At 35.6% G+C, this 24,739-nt stretch overlaps 2 protein-coding genes across 2 annotated transcripts in view; both read left to right on the top strand.

Annotated features, from left to right (window-relative positions):
• Window positions 1–5,079: 5,079 nt before the first annotated feature.
• LOC148953304 (uncharacterized) lies at window positions 5,080–10,783 on the top strand. The gene is made up of 2 exons (XM_089087921.1): window positions 5,080–5,782; window positions 10,716–10,783. The coding sequence occupies exons 1-2, from the start codon at window positions 5,080–5,082 to the stop codon at window positions 10,781–10,783; spliced, it is 771 nt and encodes a 256-aa protein (XP_088944047.1).
• Window positions 10,784–11,349: 566 nt separating this feature from the next.
• The window catches only part of LOC148953303 (short/branched chain specific acyl-CoA dehydrogenase, mitochondrial), a 45,762-nt gene continuing 32,372 nt past the window's right edge, over window positions 11,350–24,739 (top strand). The window contains exons 1-2 of the mRNA XM_089088474.1: window positions 11,350–11,461; window positions 22,547–22,810. Coding sequence (XP_088944600.1) covers window positions 11,423–11,461; window positions 22,547–22,810 — 303 coding nt within the window. The 5' untranslated portion in view covers window positions 11,350–11,422. The remainder of the gene's footprint in view (window positions 11,462–22,546; window positions 22,811–24,739) is intronic.

Raw genomic sequence — 24,739 nt, 5'->3', positions numbered from 1 at the left:
GTAATAGAACAGTCATTGCCAAAAAACTTTTTGAACATCTTCAAAATTATGAGTTCAGGGGCCATTATGGTTTAATGTTAGAAAGACTTCGACCAAATAGCTCCATTGTAATAATAGCTGCAAGCCAATCAATAGCTATGGCCATACTTTCAATTTCAGATATTGCTGTAAATGGTTGTAATGTAAAGTTTGTGCTTGGTCCTAGTTCCAACCCTGCTTTGATAAGAAACAGAAAAGGAATTGTATTTATCCCATCTGAGGAGGTCACTTATCTGGATGACTTTGTCAAGGAGGTCCAAGTTGATAATAGAATAGAACATGTGACATCGGCCTTTAAAAACCCAAGCCCTTCAGTTATCCCCCTGGTTTGCACCTTCAATCAGGATGTTCAGTTCCCTCTGGAAGTCTCTGTTTGGCGCGCAAGGTATTCAGTTAAGCAGTTTATCCCTCGGTCAATATAGTTTTTCAATTCCCAAGATTTTCGCCGCATGGTTTCAAATTGCCGCAGAGGCAGAAAACGCCTACTATGTAGTAGGCAACACACTCATAATGAATGCCCCCAATTTAAAACAATTAAGCAAGATCAGGTACTCAAGTGCCCTAACTGCAGTGGTAACCATGCTGCTAATGCTAGAGAAGAGAATGCCCAGTATTCATGGAGAAGAAAGCAAATGTAACCTATTCCTTCACTAATAATGCCCCCATGATGACTGCTGCAAAGGTCCTGAAGAAGGGACTTCCAACACAAACCAAACATGTCCCTATGGCCCATAAAAACTCCTTCCCTCCTTTGACACCTAACCACCATCCTGTTGAGGACCTGAACAAGAAATATATGACCGTGTTTGAAGGTGTTACAAAGCAGATCTCTTATCTGGCTGAGACAATAACATCACTTTGCAAACTAATATCTCAGATGATGCCAGCTAATCTTCAAAATGCAGTCCTTAGCCTGTCCAACATTGCTGAAAACGTAAACAGAGTTGAATCAATCCCTACAACCAGTAACAACCCTCCCCAAACCAGCAGCCCAAGGGCCCTTGAAAGAAAACGTAAAGGAAAAGAGGCTACACCTAGCCCAGAAGGTAGTAGTAATAAGCTACAAAGACCCAGGTTAGCTCCCTCACACACAAATGACTAGCTCCCTTTCAGTGTTCCAACTAAATATCCGGGGATTCAACCAAGCCAAAAGAAAAGAACTCCAAAATATTTTAGTCAGGCATACTCCTGATATTTTCCTACTTTGAGGAACTTCCTTAGAACAGGATATTACTGTCTATGAATTCAAGGGATACAATATTGCCCGTTGTGACAGAGTCCTCAAAACAGATGGTGGCCTACTGTCTATTGTGAAAAATGACCTAGCTTTTAGAACACATGATCCCAGTCCACAAGGGGAAATGGAGGTAGGCATAATTGACATAAAACTACTGGGAAGTAATAAGTGAATTAGTATTGCTAACTCTTACGCCTCAAAGACAAATAATTTCTCCTTTAGTCAATTCAAACTGATTGTGAATGCATGTGGCCCTGTGAAAATAATTAGTGGTGACTTTATCCTATTCTACAAAAGGTGTGATGCTGTATCACCAGAAGATTCAATTGCAACCCCTCTAACCAATTATATCCTGGAACCCATAAATAAGTTGTCCCTTGTCACCCCCAAAGACCTAAATACACGGCTGAACCCTCAGACGGACAAGTACTCAACCATTGACCTCACTTTCACATCATCAGATATTATAAATAGTGTAGAAATTCAGAAACCCTGTGACTTTGATTCTGACCACGAGGTTCTATCATTAACACTAGAGATCAACCCAGTTAGGTCAAGGTTGCAACCAGTGAAATTCTGGAAATTCCAAGACAAACTCTGGAACTCCTGGAAACACAACTTAAACCAAAAGGTTTCAGAAATTAAGACAAGTGACCAGTTAGTGGAATCATTATCCAATAAAATTACTTCAGCTATAGTAGCTTCTTTAGAAAGAATATTTGATTAAAAACAACCTCATCCCAAGAGACAAAATTCCACTCCCGTATGGAAAAATAAATGCAATAAAGCCTACCTAGAGAAGAAAGAAGCAAAAAATAACTTCTCTAGATACCCCTCAATTGATAATAAAATAGCTTTCAAGCAAAAGACAGCAGAATTCAAAAAGACACTAAAGACTGAGACACAAGATGGATGGAGAAGGCTCATTGAAGACAAATTTGGCCACAACACGCCCGTTCGAGTGCTATGGAGAAATTTTCAGGTTTTTTCAGGTAAAAAAAGAAGAACACCCATCCCTGCAGAAATACAGATGGGAAGGACTACAGAATTTTCAGCCAATGGGAAACTTAATCTCTTCTTAAAAAAATGTCTGAAAGTAGATACACCATCACAGCTCACACACCATCAACTCAGTCTCAAAAACGGTACTTTTCCATTTTCTCACTTCAGCTTTCAGGAAGTTAAAGACACCATTTCAAAGCTCCAGCTTGGTGCAACTGGCCCTGATGGAATTCATAATTTAATGTTGACAAATTTGCCAGATACATTTGTTGAGCTACTGACAGAGTTACTCAATAGATCTGTCATAGAGTCATCAATACCATCTGAATGGAATAAGGCAACAGTGATCCCACTTCTCAAGGCAGGAAAAGACCCTAGGCTGGTTGATTCATACCGCCCTATATCACTCACCTCTTGTGTTGCAAAACTAATTGAGAGGGTATTAAAACAAAGAATTTTAACACCATTATCAGACCACATCCAAATTGAACAGCTCGGATTTCTCCCTGGAAGGTGCACCACAGATGCCTTAGTTAGACTAGAGCATCTGATCAAACAAAGCTTCAAAAAAGGAAAAGCAGTACATGTGATATTTTTCCGGGTGTATCCCATTTGAGCGCTTTCCCATTTGAGCGCCATGGCGCGCAAATGGGAAGGTCCCATTTGCGCGCCGTATTTTAATTAGTTCAGTTGTGTCCCATTTGAGCGCCAGATAATATTTTGCGTATGTTAGGTGATATAGCTAGGTGATCAGGTAAATTTTTCGCAAATCATATTATTGACTTACGAATAAAGTAAACACACCACTCGATGCCTTTTTAGGCTCTTTCCAAATATAATAATCATTTTTGTCGGAAATGAATTTTACCCCCACCCCTATGTATACCAATCCAGGGTATATATTTGCACATTAGGGGGTGGGGGTAAATTTTAAACTTACCTCCCATTAACATCAGAAATAAAATTTACCCCCCCCTAATGTGCAAATATATACCCTGAATTGGTATATATAGGGGTGGGGGTAAAATTCATATCAGAAAAAATGATTATTCTATTTGGAAAGAGCATAAAAAAGGTATCGAGTGGTATGTTTACTTTATTCTTATGTCAATAATATCAACTGCGAAAAAATTTACCGACGGGTCTTCATGTCTGTTTTCCTCATACAGTATATAGCGGTGGATACCGCATAATGCATAAGTACCTGTATATACCTTTAGTAGTAAATATATATGGTATACATAAATACTATATATATTTACTTAGTTTATAATACTATAAATGGAAGTTATTTTCACAACCATTGACCCAATAAAATCCTCAGTTTTGTTCGTTGTCTTCGTGGCAATAAATATTTCTACAGGTCAATGTGGCAGCAAACCACGCTTCATCCACCGCAAAATCACAATTTTGGGTTTGGCGCTCAAATGGTACTCCGTGGAGCTCAAATGGGAACAAAATTCCATGGCGCTCAAATGGAACAAAATTCCGTGGCGCTCAAATGGGAAAGCGCTCAAATGGGAACACCCCATTTTTACACATGGAATCAGCATTTGATAAAGCAGATGTGAGGCAACTAATCAGAAAGCTATCTGTAATGGGCTTACCAGACCTACTGGTAAATTGGGTAGGGAGGTCCAGACCTCCCTGGGGGGCTCCTTCTCAGAGTTTAAGAGGAAAGCCTTTGACATTGGACTCCCTCAAGGGGCTGTTCTAAGTCCACTTCTCTTCTCAGTTTATTGTCATGATATAAGCCTGGAAAATATTCTTGGAGCAGAGCTCTTTCTGTATGCTGATGATATTTATGTTGCAGTTGTGGGGAGAGACCCTGTTTGCTTACAGTCACCCTCTCAAAAAGCTGTAGATATGCTATCAATTTGGGCAATAAGTAAGAATATGATCTTCTCAAGCCATAAGTCAGTTAGTGTGTCTTTCCACAAAATGCATAACCTGGATGCTTTCAAACCACTGGTGAAACTGAATGGACATGGGATTGTGGTTGCAGAACATGCACACTTCCTGGGAATTGTATTTGACCAAAAACTGACATGGAAACCCCATTTGGATGAGTTGATTGGCAGTCTCAAACAAAGACAAAACTTCATAAATGTTCTTTGCCTTGGAAGAAGAGCAGCCCCTACAACCTTTTCTACAACTATTGTCAAGCTAGTAGTGATGTCCAGGATAGACTATGGATCATTTACATATGGATTTACCAAGAAATATCTCCTCAAGAAACTTGACACAACCCTCCAAGCAATCTTATGAAGAGCCTTTGGCTGTCTAAAATCAACTTCTATTACAGCTATGTACTCTGAAGTGAGGATCCAGTCCCTTCACTCCAGAAGAAAATATCTCCTTGCAAGATATTTTGCAAAAAAGATAAGACTCAAGAACCACATTATCTACAAAGGAATCTTCAGCCACCACAACCCTGGTGTCTGCTGTAAACCAACCGAGATGCCCTCTTTTCAGAGATTCCTTTGCCTTCCAGGCACGGAGCAGTTCATGGAGAATGGCTCGCTTACTTTTAACTTGGATGATGGTTCTCATAGCATTTTCAGAGGAATTGGGGATTTCATTATTCTTAAGATCAGCACTGGAAAAAAGGATGACTTCCCCCAAGCTGTGATGAAAATCATATTCCTGGGAAAGTTGGCAGAATACCAGGACTACATCCAAGTTTACACAGATGGCTCTAAGACAGAAAAAAAATGCAGCTGTGCAGTAGTTATACCTCCCAGGGCCTGTCTCTTTCCTACCGTTTATCCCCCTACCTGACAATTTTCTCTGCAGAACTTATGGCACTTAAGTTTTCTCTTCAAGCCATAGCAAGCCAAACAGAGACCAAAAATCGGAAGTATATTGTCTACACTGATTCACTGTCAGCTCTGGATTACCTTTCACACCAGCAACACCAAGCAAGAAATGTTGCCATGGAGATTGAAAATCTGGCTACACAATTTGCAAGAAAGGGTATATCAGTCCTATTTATATGGGTTCCAGCAAACTGTGGTATAAAGGGAAATGAATTAGCAGACCAGGCTGCAAAACAAGCCTCCCATCTGGGTCTGATCACTCAAACCCCTATTACTGGTCCTGAATTCCTGTCTTCAATCAGTTCAAAAATTTTGGAGGAAGAAGAGGCTTGGCTCCGTTCTTTCCATACCCAGCTCCTGGATCTGTATAATTACAAGCAGCCATCAAAAGAAATGTACCTCTCATCTCACATCCTTTCAACTTGTCTCTTTCGTCTTAGATGTGGCCATGCAAGGACTAAATCAATACTCTTCCATTGGAAAATGACCCCTTCCCCCAACTGCGACACATGTGGAGTGTACGAAGACATACGTCACATCATCTTCAACTGTACAAAATATGAAAAGGAGAGGGAAATACTAAGGAATTGCTGTGAGAGGGCATTTAAAGCATTCACAATGCGCTCTGTTCTGGGACATTACACGTCTCCTTCTTGGGCTAGACAACTAAGCATAAACCTTTTAGGTAGATTTTTTAAGACTTGGTTAATTCCCTTTAAGGTTTTTTTTTTTTTTTTTTTTTTACACCCTTATATTAGGTCATTTTAGAGTAATAAGAATTTGTATATTTTTTACTTTTATAAATTTTATATCACTTTTTTTTTTTTTTTTTTTTTTTTTTTTTTTTTTTTTTTTTAGTTGACGTATGTGACAGGAATGTTGTATATTGACATTATTTATTTAATTGTGTTGCAATTGTATTTTAATTGTTTTATGACTAAGCAGTGCCGAATTACTCTGATTATTTTTTTTTTACGCAGGCATTTGCTACATGTGAATGACCCCCTACCAATAGCACAATAAGTCATACCTGACACGGCTCAATGAATATTGACTAAAGTGACACCCTAGCAAGCTAGTGATTACAGAAGGCACAGAATAATCGAGTGATACGAACGCATATGACCGATTGGTCGAACGCGTATATATATATATATATATATATATATATATATATATATATATATATATATATATATATATATATATATATATATATATATATATCAACCAAATCACCCGGATAAATTTAAAGTTAATAGATATTAAACTTAAATTCAAATAATTAATAAACAGTTCTAATATAACTTTAAATCGAATGTAAGCAAATACTCTAATATAATGCTTAAGCCAATGGGATTCAAGCCAAAGCAGAAGGTGCATATGAGAATGAGGGTGAAAAGAGAATTTTACAGTATTAAAGACAGAGGAAAAGAAAAATAAGGATAAATTTCAAAATTTATATCTTTGGAAAAAAAGGAGATGGTATATATTTGGCCATAAACATGACCCTAAGGAAACCCATTGAGGGTATATGCACAGAATGACCCAGAGATGGCAGCACAAGAGCCATGGGCGTAGGGAGGGGGGGGGGGGGGACAGATTTCCCCCTAGACCTTCAAATTTACATTAGATATGGCTGAAAAAGCAGATGGTTTGGAAAAATCAGTTGATAAAACTCCATCACACTATCGACTGCCCCCCCCCCCGAGACAATATGCTGCCTAATGCTGCCTACGCCCATGACAAGAACTATGTACAAAATTAAGTTGTTTTAAAAGTAAAATATTGAGATTTCCGCACAACTCTTCTTAAAATAGGGAGTATTGTGGTGACGCTTTCTAATTAAGTCAATTCAGAATTTAGTAAAATGCTAAGACGCAAATACAAAAGTTTAGAAATACCAATTTTTAGTAAGATAAGGAACATATCCTGGTAGTTTTATGCTTAACAGGAAATTGAGAAATCACCACTTCCTAGCTATGTGCGTCATTGGGTCCCGATAAGGTGCGGTTGAGGAAATATATAAAAGATACATTTTATGGGCACGGGCTGCCTAATACTAACTTTATGCCGGACTGACCTCTAGTCCGTTAACTTAGAAATACCTTGGAATATTGTCAGATTATTGTAAGTGTCTAAGTATCTTATTGTATGACAACCAGTCCCAGCAGAATATATATCTATTATAAGTCTTTGTACTAGTGTATGTTAACTGAATAAAACTATTGTATTATAGCCAACCTCTCTACAACCTCCATTTATTCCCTCGAATATACCCAGCTGGTACGCCTCATTAGTCAGGTCATAGTCTAAGGCACGCTACCAAAGTTTAATTACCTTAGAGCCAAAGTTTCTTTCCCCTATAAAGGGAGAATAAAGGTAACAACCACAACATCACCTAAATAGCATAAAAACAACTTTACCACAACTTTACCACAAATGAGCCCTTTCAGAACTTTCTACGACAACCCTTTCTATAAGAGCTTATATACCTCAGGGCATAACCAGCAACCCTTACCCTGATGCCTGTCGGGGGGGGGGGTGTCATCCTCAATGACCTAATTTTCGGAACTTTCTACTGTGTTGAACAAAATGGTTATCTCAAAATTTTGGTCGGATGTGTTTCGATTGGAAAAGGTTGGTGTGAGAGGCGTGTTAGTTGCCCTCTCATTACTTTCGGCTATTAAAAGGGGCACTAGATATATAAATTTCCAATTGAATAAGCCCTTTTTGAAGTTTCTACGGCAACGCTATCTACAAAAACCTTATATGCCCCCATGGCATAACTTACAAACATTAACCTGAGGGGTGTGGGGGCTTTGCCATCATCAAAGACATAATTTCCAAAACTTTCAACTACCTTGAACAGAATTGTTATCTCAAAATTTTCATTGGGTGTGTCTGGGGAAATGGTGGGCGTGAGAGGGGGGTTAGTTGCTTTCCAATCGCTTCTGACTATTAAATAGGGTTCTAGCCCTTTCAACTTCCAATTAAATGAGCCCTTTTTGAAGTTTTCTTCGACAATACTGTCTATAAAATCTTATATGCTCCCAGAGCATAGCTTACGACCCTTGCCCTGACGGCTCTGAGGGGTTTATCATCCTCAAAGACATAATTTCCAGAACTTTCTACTGCGTTGAACAAAATGGATGCGTCAAATTTAATTGCATGTGTTGGGGGAAATGGTGGGCGTGAGAGGGGGATTAGTTGACCTCCAATCACTTTCAACTATTGAAAAGGGCACTAGCCCTTTCAATTTCCAATCGAATGAGCCCTTTTTGAAGTTTTTATGACAACGCTTTCTATGAAAACCTTATATGCCCTCCAGGACAAAACTTACAACCCTTGCTGTGAGGTCTCTGGGGGGGGGGGGGGTCGTCTTCAAAGGCCTAATTTCTAGGACTATCAACTACGTTGAGAAAAATGTCTCTCTCAAAATTTTGATTGGATGTGTTTGGGGAAATGGTTGGTGGGATAGGGGGGTTAGTTGCCCTCTAATCGCTTTCGACAATTAAAAAGGGCACTAGCCCTTTGAATTTCCAATCGAGTGAGCCCCTTCTGAAGTTTCTACGACAAAACTTTCTATAAAAACCTTATATGCCCCCAGGGCATAACTTACAAGATAACTTCCCAGGGCATAACCAAAATGGCTACCTCTAAATTTTGATTAAATGTGTTTGGGGGAATGATGGGCGTGGAAGGGGTGTTAGCTGCCTAACAATCACTTTTGGCTTTTAAAAAGAGCAAACACCCTTCCAATTTTCAATCGAACGAGCCCTTTTCTAAGTTTCTAAGACAATTCTTTCGATACGAAGTGCTAGTCTAAGACCAAAAAAAAAACAAAAATAATACACTGTTCCAACATCATTCTTTACTTAGGCAGTGCTATTGTGTTGTCTATATTACATGTCAACGCAAACATATGCATGTTCAATATTGCTGTTTCAACCGTCAACTATGAAAGTGGATTTATATATTTTGTACAATGAAAAAAAATTGATTAGTTAAAGGATAAATTCAAAGCTAATGCATTCAAAACGACCAGAAATTACTATTAAAGGATAAATGAAACCCAAAACGAACAGAAATTAAATAAACAATCAATTCAAACAAACTTACAACAGATATTTATATAAATGAATAAATAATGTTAAAACGAGTGAAACTTAAATTGAATATGCAAATCAAGCTTGAAACAAACAAAAATCACTACAAACAAGAGTTTGGGTAGAGCGTCCTTCTCTCACTGTAAAAGTCACAAACCTACTGTGTCACTGGCGCTTTACTTAAAACCAATTTTGTTACAAATATTTTCTTTTGTACTTAATATTGAAAATAAACATTAAAATTATAGTAAAACTTTGAACTAATGAGCTTTCAGCAATTGATATTATTATTCATCAAATATCCAATTTAATTTATTAGTTCTGTCTAAAGTTGTTCAAGACGAATATAGTTTCACTACAAACAACAGTTTGGATAGAGCCTCTTTCTCTCACTGTAAAAGTCACAAACCTACTGCGTCACTGGCGCTTTACTGAAAACCAATTTATTAAAAAAAATTTCTTTTGTACTTAATATTGAAAATAAACATTAAAATTATAATAAAATTTTGAACTAATGAGCTTTCAGCAATTGATATCATTATTCATCAAATATTCAATTTAATTTATTAGTTCTGTCTAAAGTTGTTCAAGACAAATATAGTTTCACTACAAACAAGAGTTTGGATACTGCCCACTTCCTTAACTGTAAATAAAAACCAAAAGCCTACGGCGTCATCGGCACTTAACTGGAAACGAATTATATTAGAAATATTTTCTTCTCCAGTTCTTACGGCATTGAAAACAAAAATGAAATTACAGTGAAATAAATTCTTGAACTGATGGTTCTTTCAACAATTAATATCTTTATTCATCAAATATTTGATTTGATGTTTTTACACTTTCTAAGACTGTTCAAGACACATATACTTTTCAGTAAAGCGCCAATGACGAAGCAGATTTTACACTTTTTCACTGAGAGAAGGAAGCGATACCCAAACTCTTGTTTGTAGTGATTTTTGTCCGTTTCAAGCTTGATTTGCATATTCAATTTAAGTTTCACTCGTTTTAAGATTTATTTATTCATTTACATTAATATCTATTGTATGTCTGTTTACATTGATTGTCTATTTAATTTTGTTCGTTTTAAGTTTCATTGCAAAATATGTTTTTTCGTTTTAAGCTTGATTTTCACATTCAATCTAAGCATTATTCGCTTTAAGATCTATTTATTCATTTATATTTTTACTTGTTGTATGTTTTTTGCTATGACTGTTTATTTAATTTTTGTTCGTTTTGGGTTTCATTTATTCTTTAATAGTAATTTATGGTCGTTTTGAGTTTTAATTTTGAGAGATATTTGTATCTGCTGAGCTTAAGTTTAAAATGGCCTTTATTTTTCTTTGAAAAACTTATTTTTCGGAATTTTTTTTTTTTAATTACTAATTAATAAAAAGAGACCTATTCAGAGCATCATAGCATTTCAAGTAACCTTCAGCATATAGATTTTCAAAAACACGTTTGAAATTTACGTGAACCTTCAAGAAGAATCATAGTTTATTGTACTCTAAGGTTTTGAAATACAATTAGGCCGCCTGTATATCAAATATATGACTGCTATTCTTAAGAAAAATGACTAGATATCTGTCAATAACGATTAGTTTAAGCAGAGTCAAGTGTAGAAGCCAAGAATTTGGTCTGTTGAAAAGAAACATGTTAAGAAAACTATTCTTGCTTCATAATTTTCAGAAAAATGTCAGTTAATATATTTTGAATGCACTTCCACTATAAATTTCCAATGAGTTTTCCGCATCTTTGTTTTGTCACCGTTGGTTCAATTTGCGGGTACACGGGTTGAAACAAGAGTGACACTTGGCCAAATGCATGGAAAGTATATAATTAGGGCTATATATTTGCAAATTGGGGGGGGGGATAAAGTATTTTGGAAGAAAATTCAAAATGTGTTAACTAAAATTTTTCTAAATTGTATGAAGTAAGAATTGATTTTTTAGCATGTTTCATCCTCAATAGCCCCAACTCCAGGCTTCTAACGAAAAAAATATCACTCTGAATTTTCAAAGTATTTCCCAGCTCAGTTTCACAGCTCACAATGAATTATTATTCTTTTTTAATTCTTCGTCAAATCGAAACAATGCACAAAGGTAGGAATCCGTCTGAAATCTGATGTGTTTAGTCACTGAGTTTTGTTACATACATTTTTGGAAGAAGCATAATCAATTAGCTTGTTGTATAATAGGCTGAAAATCTTAACTGCTATTATGAAGCTCCAGTTCCAGCTTTTGTCTCGTCTCTTAAAGGTAGTACAGAATGTTAGTTGGAAAAAGTCTTAGGGGCTATTGAGAAGGGAATATGTTAAGAAAACAGTTCTTACTTCATAATAGGTATGCAGAATAATTGTAGGCTACCTGACACATTCTGACTGCAGCCAGGTATGTAAAAAGTTCCAAAGCTGCCAGTAGCAGAATTTCAACACTTTAGATGCAAAACTTGTGTTTTGACTGCTTTTCTTTCAGCAAAAATGTAAAAATGGTAGGCTATTTTTATACAAATCTGCCAACAAATTTGAAAACTAGGCCTACCAAGTAGCATTAGCCTACTACTTTGCTACCCCACTTTTTCCAGGACAGGCTGCAGCTCTACTATACCTACCCCCCCTGTGTGCAAATATGCCTAGAGATAGATTTTTCACAGTTCATATTTTTGACTTGCAAATAAAGTGATTTGTGAATATATTTCCATCACCTGTCATTCTTGTATTTCTGGTTCTTGTTTTGTCATAGCAGATTCAGTTTATGGGTAGACAGGTTGAAACAAGAGAGATTCAGTTTATGGGCAGACACATTGAAACATGATGGCATACTGCAAAGTTGCTCTGTGCTCTACTTGTTCAAGGACTTCTTTGTCCTGCAGCCTAAATCATTAGAAGATGTCACCACAGTCTTAACAAAATTTTAAGCCAGATTTGGGATATTGAGAGGGTCCCCACTGACTGGAAGAAAGGGGTTAACCTATTGTTAAGCTTTTCAAGAGAGGTCAATCCATTGACTGCAACAATTAGCAAGGTAGGCTATTACCTTACAGTCCATAAAAAGTAAACTTTTGCCAAATGCTCCTAAATTGTATTCAGTTAAGAATTGACAAGATATTGAGAGATGAACAACATGGCTTTCAACCAAAGAGATCTTGTGCTGTTCTAATATTTAGTTTAAGGATATTAATTGAAGAATCAAATGTATGACACCCTGAATTATTAGTTACATGTATTGACTTTTTAAATGCTTTTGATTCTATACATAGGGAATCATTATGGAGATTATTACAGCACTATGGGCTTCCAGACAAAATTGTTGGTATAATTACTTCCTTATATAGGCTAATGACCTGCATGGTGCTGTACTAACTGGTGATGAAGCCCTAACTGAATAGATCAACATCCACTCTGATGTACAGCAAGGTTGTTTCCTCTCTCCTGTGCTCTTCATGATATTCATTGACTCCAGACTCCATCTTACTTTGTTAGAGAGATACAGTTGAATGAGAGCCAAGCTATCTTTGATGATGATCTTGCTGATGACATTTTCTTCTTTCTCTTGTATAGAAAAGACTTACAGCAAAACATCACTGAGTTAGCAAACAGGAAGACAAATTGGATTGTCAATCAGTACAAAAAAAGTCATGTACAACAATGTTAATTAAATGCCAGGCTGGCTGCTGATGAGCTAGAAAAGGTTACAGAATTTAAGTATCTTGGAAGCCTCATAAGGTTTGGTGGAAGTCTGGAATGCAAGATTATTACATGCATTGCATGTGCAGGCAGTGTTTTTGTCAAACTAGGTAAAGTCAATAAAAACTCTATATACTCTCTAAAGCTCATACTTTGACTCCTAAATAGCAGCGTCTTCTCTGTACTAACCTTTGGATGCAAGACAAAATAGCTTGGAAAACAAATAAGAGGTTTCAGAGATAATTGCCTACAGTGCATTCTATGTATCCACTGGTCTAATAGGATTGTGAACCCCTTCATATGTGGAAAAAACAAACTAACCATTGATACTTAAGAGAATTTAAAGTAGTAGATGGTGGTACAGGGCCATATTGTCCATATGGGTGATAACAGGCTCCTTTGTGATGTTTTGTGCTGGATTCCCTGCTGCATTGGAAATGTATAGTAAATTTCTAATCAGTGGAAGTAAATAAAATACCAAGTTTGAAATAAGTCAAATTTATATGGAAATAGTTTGATTTTTTAACCAAGGTTGTGCTTGATTTGGATTCTGTGATCCCAGGAACAGTAAGAAAACATAGTTTTCAATTCTTCTCATATAATTTGTGTTGAAGAATAGATTTATTTAACTGGAGTTGCCTTATAACATTATTACTAATTTATGCTCTTTGCTTGGAAGCAAAACAGCATCATGTATAATAATTCTCAATAGCAGATTCTAGAGTGCATTCATATTATGATATATATAAACAGAGTCTTTGAATAGTGAAATTTACATACAATTAAAGTGAAGATCTGATGCTAGAGTAAAGAAACATCTTCAGGACACTGTTCTCTGTTGTTTAAAATTAAAATCCCCACCATTAATCAAAATTTCCAGTATCTGTAAAACACCCAACAATAACAACTTTAAGCACTTTTCTTCCCCATTCATATCACACCTGTTTCATTCACCTATGGTACACCTCTCCTGCAAAGGCCTATGTTGGAGCACCATCTAGAGGTCAAGGAACAAACCAGTATTTTATTGTATTAGTGGGATTTGAGGCTCTTCTTGGGAGAAAAACAAGCAGAAGATGGGAGGGCACCTGTTGCAATGGCTGTAGAGGTACCTGCTTGGTCCTTTGACTCTTAATCTGCAGGGAATAGGTAGCAGGGCTCTACACTTCCCTTGTTTTCCTTAACATAAAAGCTTCAAAGAATTTCTCCCATGTGCAGGGTTGCTGGCAACCATTTCTGTGTGTATCTTGTCTGATGCCAAAATTAGACATGCAGTGTTGCTACGCTGCTTTTTACAAAGTTATCACAATATAGCCAAATTGGACTGAAATTTTTTTTTGCCCAAAAATGAGTGCTGCTTTGAAGAGACTTTGTCAGTTGCCCCAACAAGGAGTCAATCTTTGTTCAGCCTGTGATGCTAGCTATGCACTTCTATATGATGGTTGCAAAAGGTGGGTTTGCATTGAATGTTTGAATATGTCAGACCCCGAATACAAACTGTTTACAAAAATGAGTTGTCACTTAAGATCAACCTGGTATTGTCCTATATGTAAGCAAAAAGGAACAGCTGCTTTACCAGAAGTTATTCAGAGGATTGCTACTGACTCTTGCAAAATTCCAGTTGGACTTGAAAGAAGAATTGAATGCTCAATTTCAGGTGCTTCTTAAACCTCTAAGTGAAAAAATTCAGGTCTTGGAAACTGAACTACAGGAAAAGTGTTCTCGGTCAGATCTGAAGAACAAGGTTACCTTAGCAGTATCACAAGTTATCCCTAAAGCAAAAACTGACCTGTTCAATGAACTTTCTAGCCAGATTGGTTTGGTTTCAGACCAGCAGATTTACATAGTTGCAAGTCAAGTAACTCAGCATGGACTTGGTGACTTAGTTCAAAAAGAGAAAAATCTCATTTTGTTTAGCATGGAGGAGATGAGTGCAATAAGCCAGAAAGCTCAGAATGAAAGTGATCTTAAGTATGCCAATGAAGTTTGGCTGAATGAGTGTCCAGCTAAGTGTGCATTCTCTGTACTCCTGGGACAAAAACAAGGGAGTAAAAGTAGACAGTAAAGGTGATTTTCAAGTCCCCCCCCCTTGATTGTGATATAGTGGCTGTTTCCTTGTGAGCAGGATTGAGAATATTAAGGTTAACATACCAAACTTCCATGTCACACATGACAGAAGCAATACAGAGTTGGCTGAGAAGAAGAAGTATGATGAACTTAAAAAGGAGCTTACAGGGAAAGTAGCTGCAGGTGAAACTGGTTAGAAAATTAAAATGAATGAATGGGCCAGAACTAGTGCACAAAGAGAGGCTTTTTTGTCCCCAAAACAAATGAGAGATGTCATAGTGAACAGTTAGTTGTGGCATATACAAATGCATATTGTTTATTGTCAAAGTGGGATGAAGTTGTTGCACTTGTTCAAAGCTGGAAACCCCAAGTAATTGTTGTGACTGAAGTTTTGCCCAAGAATTGTGGTGACCCCTTTGTTTATTTTAGGCAACTAAGTGGATACAATTCTGTGCATAATATTAACTATGAACAAGGAGTTTGTGTTTATGTTTGTTCTTCCCTGAGTTTAAAATATAAAGAAGTTGATTCTTAGTTTACAAGTCATGGACATGAGGTAGTTAGTTTTGAGCTGAGACATCTGAGTTGGTCCCAAAGTGTGCATATAGTAGCGGTTTATGAGAGCCTGTCTAAGAGTATTGATAGTACTATTAAAGACAAGGGCCTTCTCAGCTACCTTACTTACCTTTCGTCAGTTTTGTATAAAATTGTGATTGTTGGTGACTTTAATGCTCCTGGTATAGATTGGTTATCAAACAGTACAATGTTATCTTATTTGAGTTTTGGGAATAAACTAGTAGGCTACAGACACTTGGTGATAGCCTTCTCCATCAGTATGTTACTGAGCCCACTAGGTTTGAACTGGAATGAATCCATCTACCTTAGACCTTATTACCCAGCTGACCTAGAGAATTTAGAATTTCTGTCTCCTCTAGGTAAAAGTGATCACATGATATTGTCTTTCTGTGTTAATGTGAGCTTTGTGTTAAATCCTAAGTCAAAATTGTTATATGATTATTCTAGAGGTAGTTATGATGAATTTAGAGATTTTGTACATTATGTTGATATTGTTAATGAGCTTCAGCATAACTCTGTAGATGTAGATATAGCTTTTGAGTTTATCTGTGAAGTAGTAGTAGAAGGATGTGAGAAGTTTATTCCAAGGTATACTATTAGAGAGGGTCTGAAGAAACCTAATAATCTGCCAAAATTTGTCCTTGAAGCAATATCTACAAAAAATAGACACTGGAGAGCTTATTTATCAACTGGGGACGATGAATCTTGGCATGCTTACAAGAGGGTGAAACATAGGGCAATGATGATCCTGCAGTCACACACTGAACTGTTGATAGTTAGTTGTGCACAAAGTTGTCCAAAAAAGTATTGGAAATATGTGAATATGGGCAAAAAAGAGCAGTCGCCATCATCCATGGTTTTCAATGACCCAGTCACTGGTGAAACTATTGATGATGATAAAAGAAAAGCAGCTATTTTTAATGAAGCCTTTTCATCTGTTTTTGTTAATCCTGCTACCCATAAGATCTAATTTATCACTGGCACCAGAAGCTTCTTTATTACAGAATGAGTCACAATATGATGACTCTGATGTAGCGCCTGAGCTTGTCCAAAATATTATCCACAAGCTTTCTGTTGACAAAGCCCATGATATAGATGGTCTCTCAAATGTTATTATGCAAGAACTGGCTTCATCTTTAGCGGCTCCACTCGAATTTCTTTTTAATCTTTGTTTGGAGTCTGGTAAGTGCCCTGCTGTGTGAAAAAAGGCAGTCATAAAACCCCTTCATAAGGGTGGACCAAGGTCAAATTTTACAAATTATTGCCCTATCTCAAACATGTTGATTTTTTCAAGAATTATGGACAAAGTAATTGTGTATCAGATCTAAAATTATTTTGAAAAAAATAAATTGTGGAGCACAGCACAGCATGGTTTTTGAAAAAAATGATTGTGTAACATGCAGTTAACAGAAGTAATCAATGATTTTCAAAAGATGGCTGATTCAGGCCTAAAGTTTGATTGTATTTATATTTATTTTTGCAAGGCATTTGACAAGGTTTTGATATCCTTGCTGGTGGAAAAATGTCAAAAGTATGGGATTGGATGTAGAAGCATGACTTGGATTAAGGATTACCTAACTAATCAGACACAAAAAGTGAAGGTTGGTGAGGCACTATCTGAAGGGTGTGGAGTTCTAAGTGGGGTCCCTCAGGGTAGCTTCCTGGGACCAGTTTTTTTTGGTTTATTTATAAGTGATTTACTGCAGGTAATCCAACACAGCACCATTAAAATGTTTGCAGACAATGTAAAGTTATACAGAGGTGTCACCTCCCTGGTTGATGTGACACTTCTACAGGGAGATATGGAAGCATTGTTTGAATGGTGTAATTTAAATTCTATGTTTGTTAACCAGACGAAATGTCATGTGATGCATTACTTTGCAAAAGATGTGGCATACTGGTACTTCATTGGTGGCATGTTGGTGTGCCCTGTTAACTCTATTAGGGATCTTGGTATTATTTTTGATGATCAGCTGAGGTTTGACAAGCAAGCATCAGCTGTTTTGCTTAAATCAAACTATGGTTTGCTTTGCATCAAAAGAGCTTTCAGAAGGTTTAACCTGAGAAGTTTTACCACATTGTATAAGACAATGGTGTGCCCTGTTGTTGAATACTGCTCATCTGTGTGGTATCCAACTAGAAAATCTGATTCACTGTTGTTTGAAAAGGTGCAAAGACAAGCGTCCAAATTAGTCCCCTATCTGACATACCTACATTATGAGCAGAGATTGAGTAGCCTGAGATTACCATCTCTGCAATTCAGAAGGGACAGAATGGACCTTGTCAACACTTTCTGCATCATAAAGGGTATTGACCATGTGTCTTGGGAAGATTTCTTTGAGTTTGGTCATTATCTATCTACACAGCAGAACTCTTTAAAATTGTACCAGCCAAGGGTATCAAGGAAAGTTGGACAGAGTTCCTTTGTAAATCGTTCAGTAAAATCATGGAACATGTTGCCCAACCAAGTAGTTCTAGTGAATGATGTTACAGCTTTCAAAACAGCATTAGTTGAGACCTCTTTTTATGAAAGGCAGTACCTAGGACTGTGAAGTGTGTATTTGTTGTAGGGTATCTTCGTTTTTTTTTTTTTTTTTTTTTATTTTTATTATTATTAGGAAGTTTATAGTTTTTGTTTTGTTGTTTATAAGTGTTGCTCATGGTTTGTAATTTGTGCTGTATGAGACAAGCCTATGGCTTATTCCATTTCTGATTAGTAAATAAATTAAAAGGCATGGATTGCAAAAGGCATCACTTGGCTGATTCATATTCTACTGCTCTGAATTTTCAAAATTTGGGGATGTAAGTTGGAATTTTCAGAAATAGCAAACCTAACTATCGAGCACAGCCTTAAATACTCAATCTACAGCACAAAGTGTTGCAATATGTAGCATCAGTTATCTTAATTTTTTGGCTAAAAACATAAGAATTTTAAGTTTTAGTCAAGAAGAACCCTTTGCATGTGGTAGAATAAGCTACTATTGTCGCTAGGTTGACTCAAAATACCTGAAAAAAGGTATCATTTGAGTGATTTGTAATGTGAATCAAATGGGAGTAAACATCTCTAGCTACTCGTGATCTAATTTAAAACTATTTGTATATTGTTTGCTAATTTACAAGGTTCTGCTTTATTAATGATCAAATATGGCAGAAATATATTCAGTTTTTAATCCAAACTGTTCAGTTTGATTGAAAATTGTCATCATAATCATCTAATCATTTGTTTCATGAACACTATAAGTTGTGTTCAATTATATGTTTACTTTAAATTGTATTAACCAAGGATTAAATTATTAATCCTTGGTTAATAATAAAATTGATTAACACTAATTTTTCCACTGCTCTGATTTCTGGTGTGGATGCTCCTCATTTTGTTTATTTTTATTTGGTTATTTTGAATTTATTAGAAGTTTTGTTTTTTGTTACAATATGGAGAGCTGAAGAGCAATCTTTCTATTCCAGTATTTGCAGATATTATTATTTTTTATTGTTGAGTGTGTAAACCCACACACAAGTTATTCTCACCATGGGTCATTAATTTGATAGTTTTGTGAAAACAATTATTTATTGATTAATAAAGAACTTAAACTTGTGTTTTTTTCTTTTTTTTTACAAAGAATTTGTATTTTATTTGTAAGATTAGTACTACTTCCTAGAACATGATCTTAGAGAAAAAATTGGGGTGGGACAATATTTACTGATAATGATCTGCTTTTCTTCTAATTTTTAATCATCTGGAAATCTATGAAGCTAAATATGAAAACAAAACTTGTTTTTCTCTTAATTCTATATTATCCATCCAACCATCTCTCAACTTTTGATTTTTTCCCCACTTCTGAATATTTATAATTGGTGACTTTAGAATAATGTTTCAAGATTCCCCCAAATTTTTTGCCTTAATACCCTTAGCTTTAGTTGAAGTAGTTTAGTAGCAGTAAAAGTAGTAGTGGTAATAGAATTACTAGTAGTACGCACATATTACCTTTTGGTCAACTGATCTTCCCCTTTAAGCATCTCTAACAGTTCCAACTTAATAACCAAATCCATTCTTGAGATATGCCCTTTTGATAATAATAATGATAATATTTTTTTGTAATCCACTCACATCACAAGATAAATAGTGGAGTAAACTCTAAAAAAAAATAAGATTCAAAAATGAAAAATCAACAATAGCACTGCATAAAAAACATAAGTCACCAATAACAATTAAACAACAATAACATAAAACAAATTTAATTAACAAATCAAACCATGGGGAGGCAATAAATGCCAATGCACTGTTTCTGAAGCTTTTATTGTAAACAAGTCAGCTTCTCAGTAATATTTGGAAGGTAAAACTTATTTATTATTTTTCAATTCCTATGCCAAAGAGGAAGATATTTACAGAAACAGAAATAAGCCACTCAAATATCACTAAAATCCTTATTCCTAAAAATAGGGTAAAGCCCAGAAAAACAAACCACAGAATGATCTGAAAAAGTAGAATAAAGCTTTCCAATGGCAATGCTTTTATTCAATCAATATTTGCCTTGATTGACTACAATTTCAGAGTAACCAATCTGGATCTTTGTTCTAGCATCCCAGATGGCATGCTCATAAAAAATTTTAAGATTTTTGGTAAGTGTCATACCCAACCACCACATCAAATCTACATGAGGGGTAGAGAATTCTTTAGAGCTTAGAGCCTTAGGAGGGAATGGAAAATTGAAAGAAAGATACTCACATTTACCTACGTTAAGCGAAAGACTGATTTTAGTAAAAGAATAAGAAACTTTATGAACCATCTGCAATAGTCTGAGTTTAGACCGGCTAATTAGAAGAATCTCATCAGCATAAGCAAGGTATGAAATATCAGTTAACCCAACAAAACACATAGAAGAAATATTCTCAAGAATACTAGAAATCCACAATTTAAAAATACTTGGAGATAATGCTCTGCCCTGTTGTACATCCCAACAAACAGGGACAATAAAAGAAGAAAGGGCACCATTAGTTTTAATTTGAAGATAAGATTTAATATACCAAAACTTAAGAAGATAAATAAGTGAAAGGTTAATGATCTGACTATAAAGAGCCTGACTGTGTACAATACTATCAAAAGCCTTAGAAAGATCAAGGGCACTAATGTGAAGACCATACCCTTTAGCAGAAGCATCTTTGAAAAGGCAAGCCAAAGCACAGTGAGCATGCTGGCAACTGATACCAGACTGAAAACCAAGCTGGTTCTCCCCAAAATTAGCATTCATATGGATGAAAGGAAGTAGGATATATTCAAGGATTTTACTAAGATTACAAGCAACCATGATAGGCCTGCAAGAAGAACATTGCAATGAACTCTTACCTTGTTTAAGAACAGAAGTAACAGTTCCACAAAAAAAAGCTTATCATTCTCTGAAAAGGCTCACCTGAATACTCTTTGTCTTTTTGGAAAGTAAGATCAATCATGCCACCCTCTCTGAATAACATTTGTTATTCAAGGGGGGGGGGGTGTCTGGTTATCCTCCAATCATTTTTTACTCTTAAGGAGGGTACTAAAACATCCTCTATGCTCCTGGGGCCTAATTTACAATCCTTGTCCCTGGGCTCTGGGGGGGGGGGGTGTCAACCCTGGAGGCATTGTTATATGATCTTTGGACTGTTGTGAACAAAATGGCTATCTCAAAATTTTGATTGGATGCATTTGTGAAAAAGAGGGCTTGTGGGGCAAGTTGGCCCCCCCCCCCCTGTTATTACGTATATGAGCGGGTAACCCCTCTCATATACATAATAATTTCTGTTCATTTGAAGTTTTAATGTTGCTCCTTATTTTCAGTTGAAAAAAAAAACTTGTTTTTTTTCTTTATTTCATGAAGCTTAGAGGCAAACATTTTTCTAAAGGCAATGGAAAAAGTATGTCAATTAAAGTAAAAGTATATAAAAATGAAAAAGTTAGTAATTACAAAAAATACACAAAAAAATAGCCTACTTACAAAAACTAAGATATAAACTCCTAGCATTCAGTTCTGTTGAGCAATGCTGAAGCATTAGATGGATATTTTTAACAATATCAACATTTTTGAACTTGGTTATTAAACACCAAAATATTTAATGCCTTTAGACTCAGTGTTTTTAAAAAGAAACGTATTATCAGAGTAGTTTGTTCAATGTAAAACATTTAAATTAATATTAAATAAATCAGATATAATTTGTTAAGTTATTATTTTCAATTTAATTTTGAATACCAAAAACCAATATATTTGACACCTTTATACTTTATAACTGTAAAAAATTAAATCTTTTTCAAATTGACAACTGGATAAATACAATCACTTCTGAAAAAAAATAACATGTCCATTCAGGAGGAAAAATACAGAAATCCCTAGTATTCCATTCAGGGGAATATAGTGGCTTCATGTATCAGCTCATGGGTACTCTTAAAATGCAAGCAAAAGTTGACAGCATATTTTTACCGAAATTGCCCCTTATTAACTTGTTTTCTTTGTGTTTTCTATAATTATACAAACTTTCTTGTGTACTAATAACTGCACTAACTACTGATAAACAAACACATTTTTAGGTTCACCATAAAAAGCTGATTCTTTGATTGAATGTTATCAATAGTAAGGCTCTTATACTTTTGTTATTGACAAGGATTGTTAGCCTATTTACTTACCATTCATTACTAAGAAAGAATTAGAATTCTTTTGTTGCTCCAACCAAATCATATAGAAGAAATGTTTGTGGAAAACTCTAAAGGGATCACTCAGTCACAACTTAGAACATTTATTTTCCTTATTAATGGTCAAAACTGATTGGCAGACAGCTAACAATATGGCAATACACATTTTTCTATGTTTTTTTTACTATTGTGCTCTCTTTCCTTTGATTTCCTTATAGTCACTTTATAGTCCCAAATTTCCAGGGGGGCCATGGCTGCTTCTGGCGCCAATGCCCAGTTGTAAAATATGTTAGTTCAGTGTTTAGTTTTGTATATATTGTTTGTTATAACCTTATAAACATTAGCTTTTGTTTTTAGCCCAAACCATGCATTCAAGATGTTGCAAGGATTATTGCTAGACCTGTTTCAACAACAGATAGTAGCAGTCAAATTCATCCTGAAGTGGCTGAATATGCTCTTCAATTACATGTTTGTCCATTAACTCACTTATCAGAAGAAGAGCAAATGATGAAACAGACTGTTGCTAAACTTGCACAAGAAAAGATTGCCCCCCTTGTGAAGCGAATGGATGAGGAGTCAGAAATGGATGTGTCAATTAGAGATGCTCTCTTTGAAAATGGGGTAATTTCATACCTTTTTTTTGTTTTACAGGTTCTGATACAAAACTTTTCACCATTCAAGGCCTTTCTTGGCAATATTGTGGATCAGCACTGTTGATCAACAGTCTATTTTGTGAAATACTGTTGATCTACAAATCATGTTCTAGCAACCAACAAAGACTTTGTTGATCAATAATGTGGATAAAAACCATCCACAATTGAAATCGTTGTTTGTTGAATGTGTTTGTCTTATAAAGTGGGAAATTTCCGGGCAAAAAATCATGGTTATTTTGAAAAGAGAAAAACAGTTATTTTGCCTTAAAGGTTGTCATTTTATCATTAGCTTAACTTCTTACCTAAAATAAGACACGAGAAGGTTCTTTTTTTAAGTTATCTACTCCTTTCCAATGGAAAGGGCACTGGAGAAATGTTATTGAGTAAAAGTAAAACTTTCAGAATTTGATCACATACTGAAAAGCTGCATAAACAGTAACAATCACAAGATTAAACATATATCTAACAGAAAATTGTAAAACAGTGTTCTATTGACTTCGAAAATATTAATCTTTGCACCCAACAATAATAAAAATTTGTGTTCTCGCGAAAATTATTGTTCATAAATAAATGTTTTCGCGATAATTGGTCAAAAATGTATTTGTCAGAAAAGGTTTTAAACCCCCATTAGACTCACTAGCTCCATCCCATCATATTCATCGCTTCTGGCTTGATCGTCTCCTAAGATATCTTGGGATTTTGCTTGAAAGCAAAATTTTTAAGCATCAAACTATTAATCATTTAAGCACATAATATGTGAAACTTTTACTCATAAAAATAGAGAGAAAAGAAGGAAATAGAAAAAAGAAGAAGAGACTGGAGGAAAGAGAGTTAATTTAAATATGAGAAAACCTACAAATGAAATCAGGCAATGCGGGACTTCACACTCCAGGCAAATATATATATATATATATATATATATATATATATATATATATATATATATATATATATATATATATGAGTTATGTGTTGAAGAGCTTTCAGATACACAAGTAGGCGGCTGAAAAACAACTGGAAGTATTCTATGTAACTGTGTAAGAGTAAAGGAAGCACGTGCAAGGACAAAGTGAACGGATATTTAAGAACAGATGGATTTGCGAACTTTTCAACTAGTCTGGAAGTCCACTTTTACCAAAATCCAAAAGACTAAGTCGTTTTCTATGTCTTGATTGAGCCTAATCTGCAGCATTCATTTCTCTGAATATCTTGGAGGTGATACAGCAGACTATTTTACATGTGAAAACATGCTAAAGTCAGATAAGTTGCTATTTGATGATAAGTTTACTGAGCATCATTTGGTTGTTGTTGACAATACTTATTCCTCCTCTGTAGTGTCCTATTCAAATCTTCTACCTTGGCCATCTGCCAAGCTATTTCAAAATATTTTAAGTCGGGTTTTAGTCTCATATAAGTCTAAACTGGAGATGCAGCTTTTCGTTTACCACCTTACTAACTATTTAGTTGAACTATATTTCACCTGACTAAATGCTGAAGTTACATATACTGTTCTTTCATTTTGTATGTAGTAAGTTGGTTCAGCATATTGATTAATAAAGGATGTCATTTGGCATCATATTTATAAAAAAGCTTTTTCGCATGCAGACCAATGGCAGTATAGCGCATGTACTGATCTTCTTATTCTCTTCCTTTGGCATGGTGTGCTGTACGTTTTCGAGTACCCGTTTGGAGCTGAATGCTTATAGAGTCGCACTGCTGACTCCATCTCAACCAAAGAATCAGTAACGTCAGAGCTCGGAACACCAAAAGGATATAGAATTGCCACTCCAGCATGCCAACCACCTGACTAAATGACTAGGATGGCATCTTGCTGCCAAATTTTATTCCAGTTTCAGTTCCAAAAATTTGTAGCAGTGTATCATCAGATATTTAGAAA

Source organism: Artemia sp. Qi Xiang Cuo, chromosome 4 (assembly GCF_049724085.1).
Source record: "Artemia sp. Qi Xiang Cuo chromosome 4, ASM4972408v1, whole genome shotgun sequence".
Classification (NCBI taxonomy): domain Eukaryota; kingdom Metazoa; phylum Arthropoda; class Branchiopoda; order Anostraca; family Artemiidae; genus Artemia; species Artemia sp. Qi Xiang Cuo.
The sequence above is the reverse complement of the archived record's forward strand: the minus strand, read 5'-3'. Positions and strand labels throughout refer to the sequence as shown.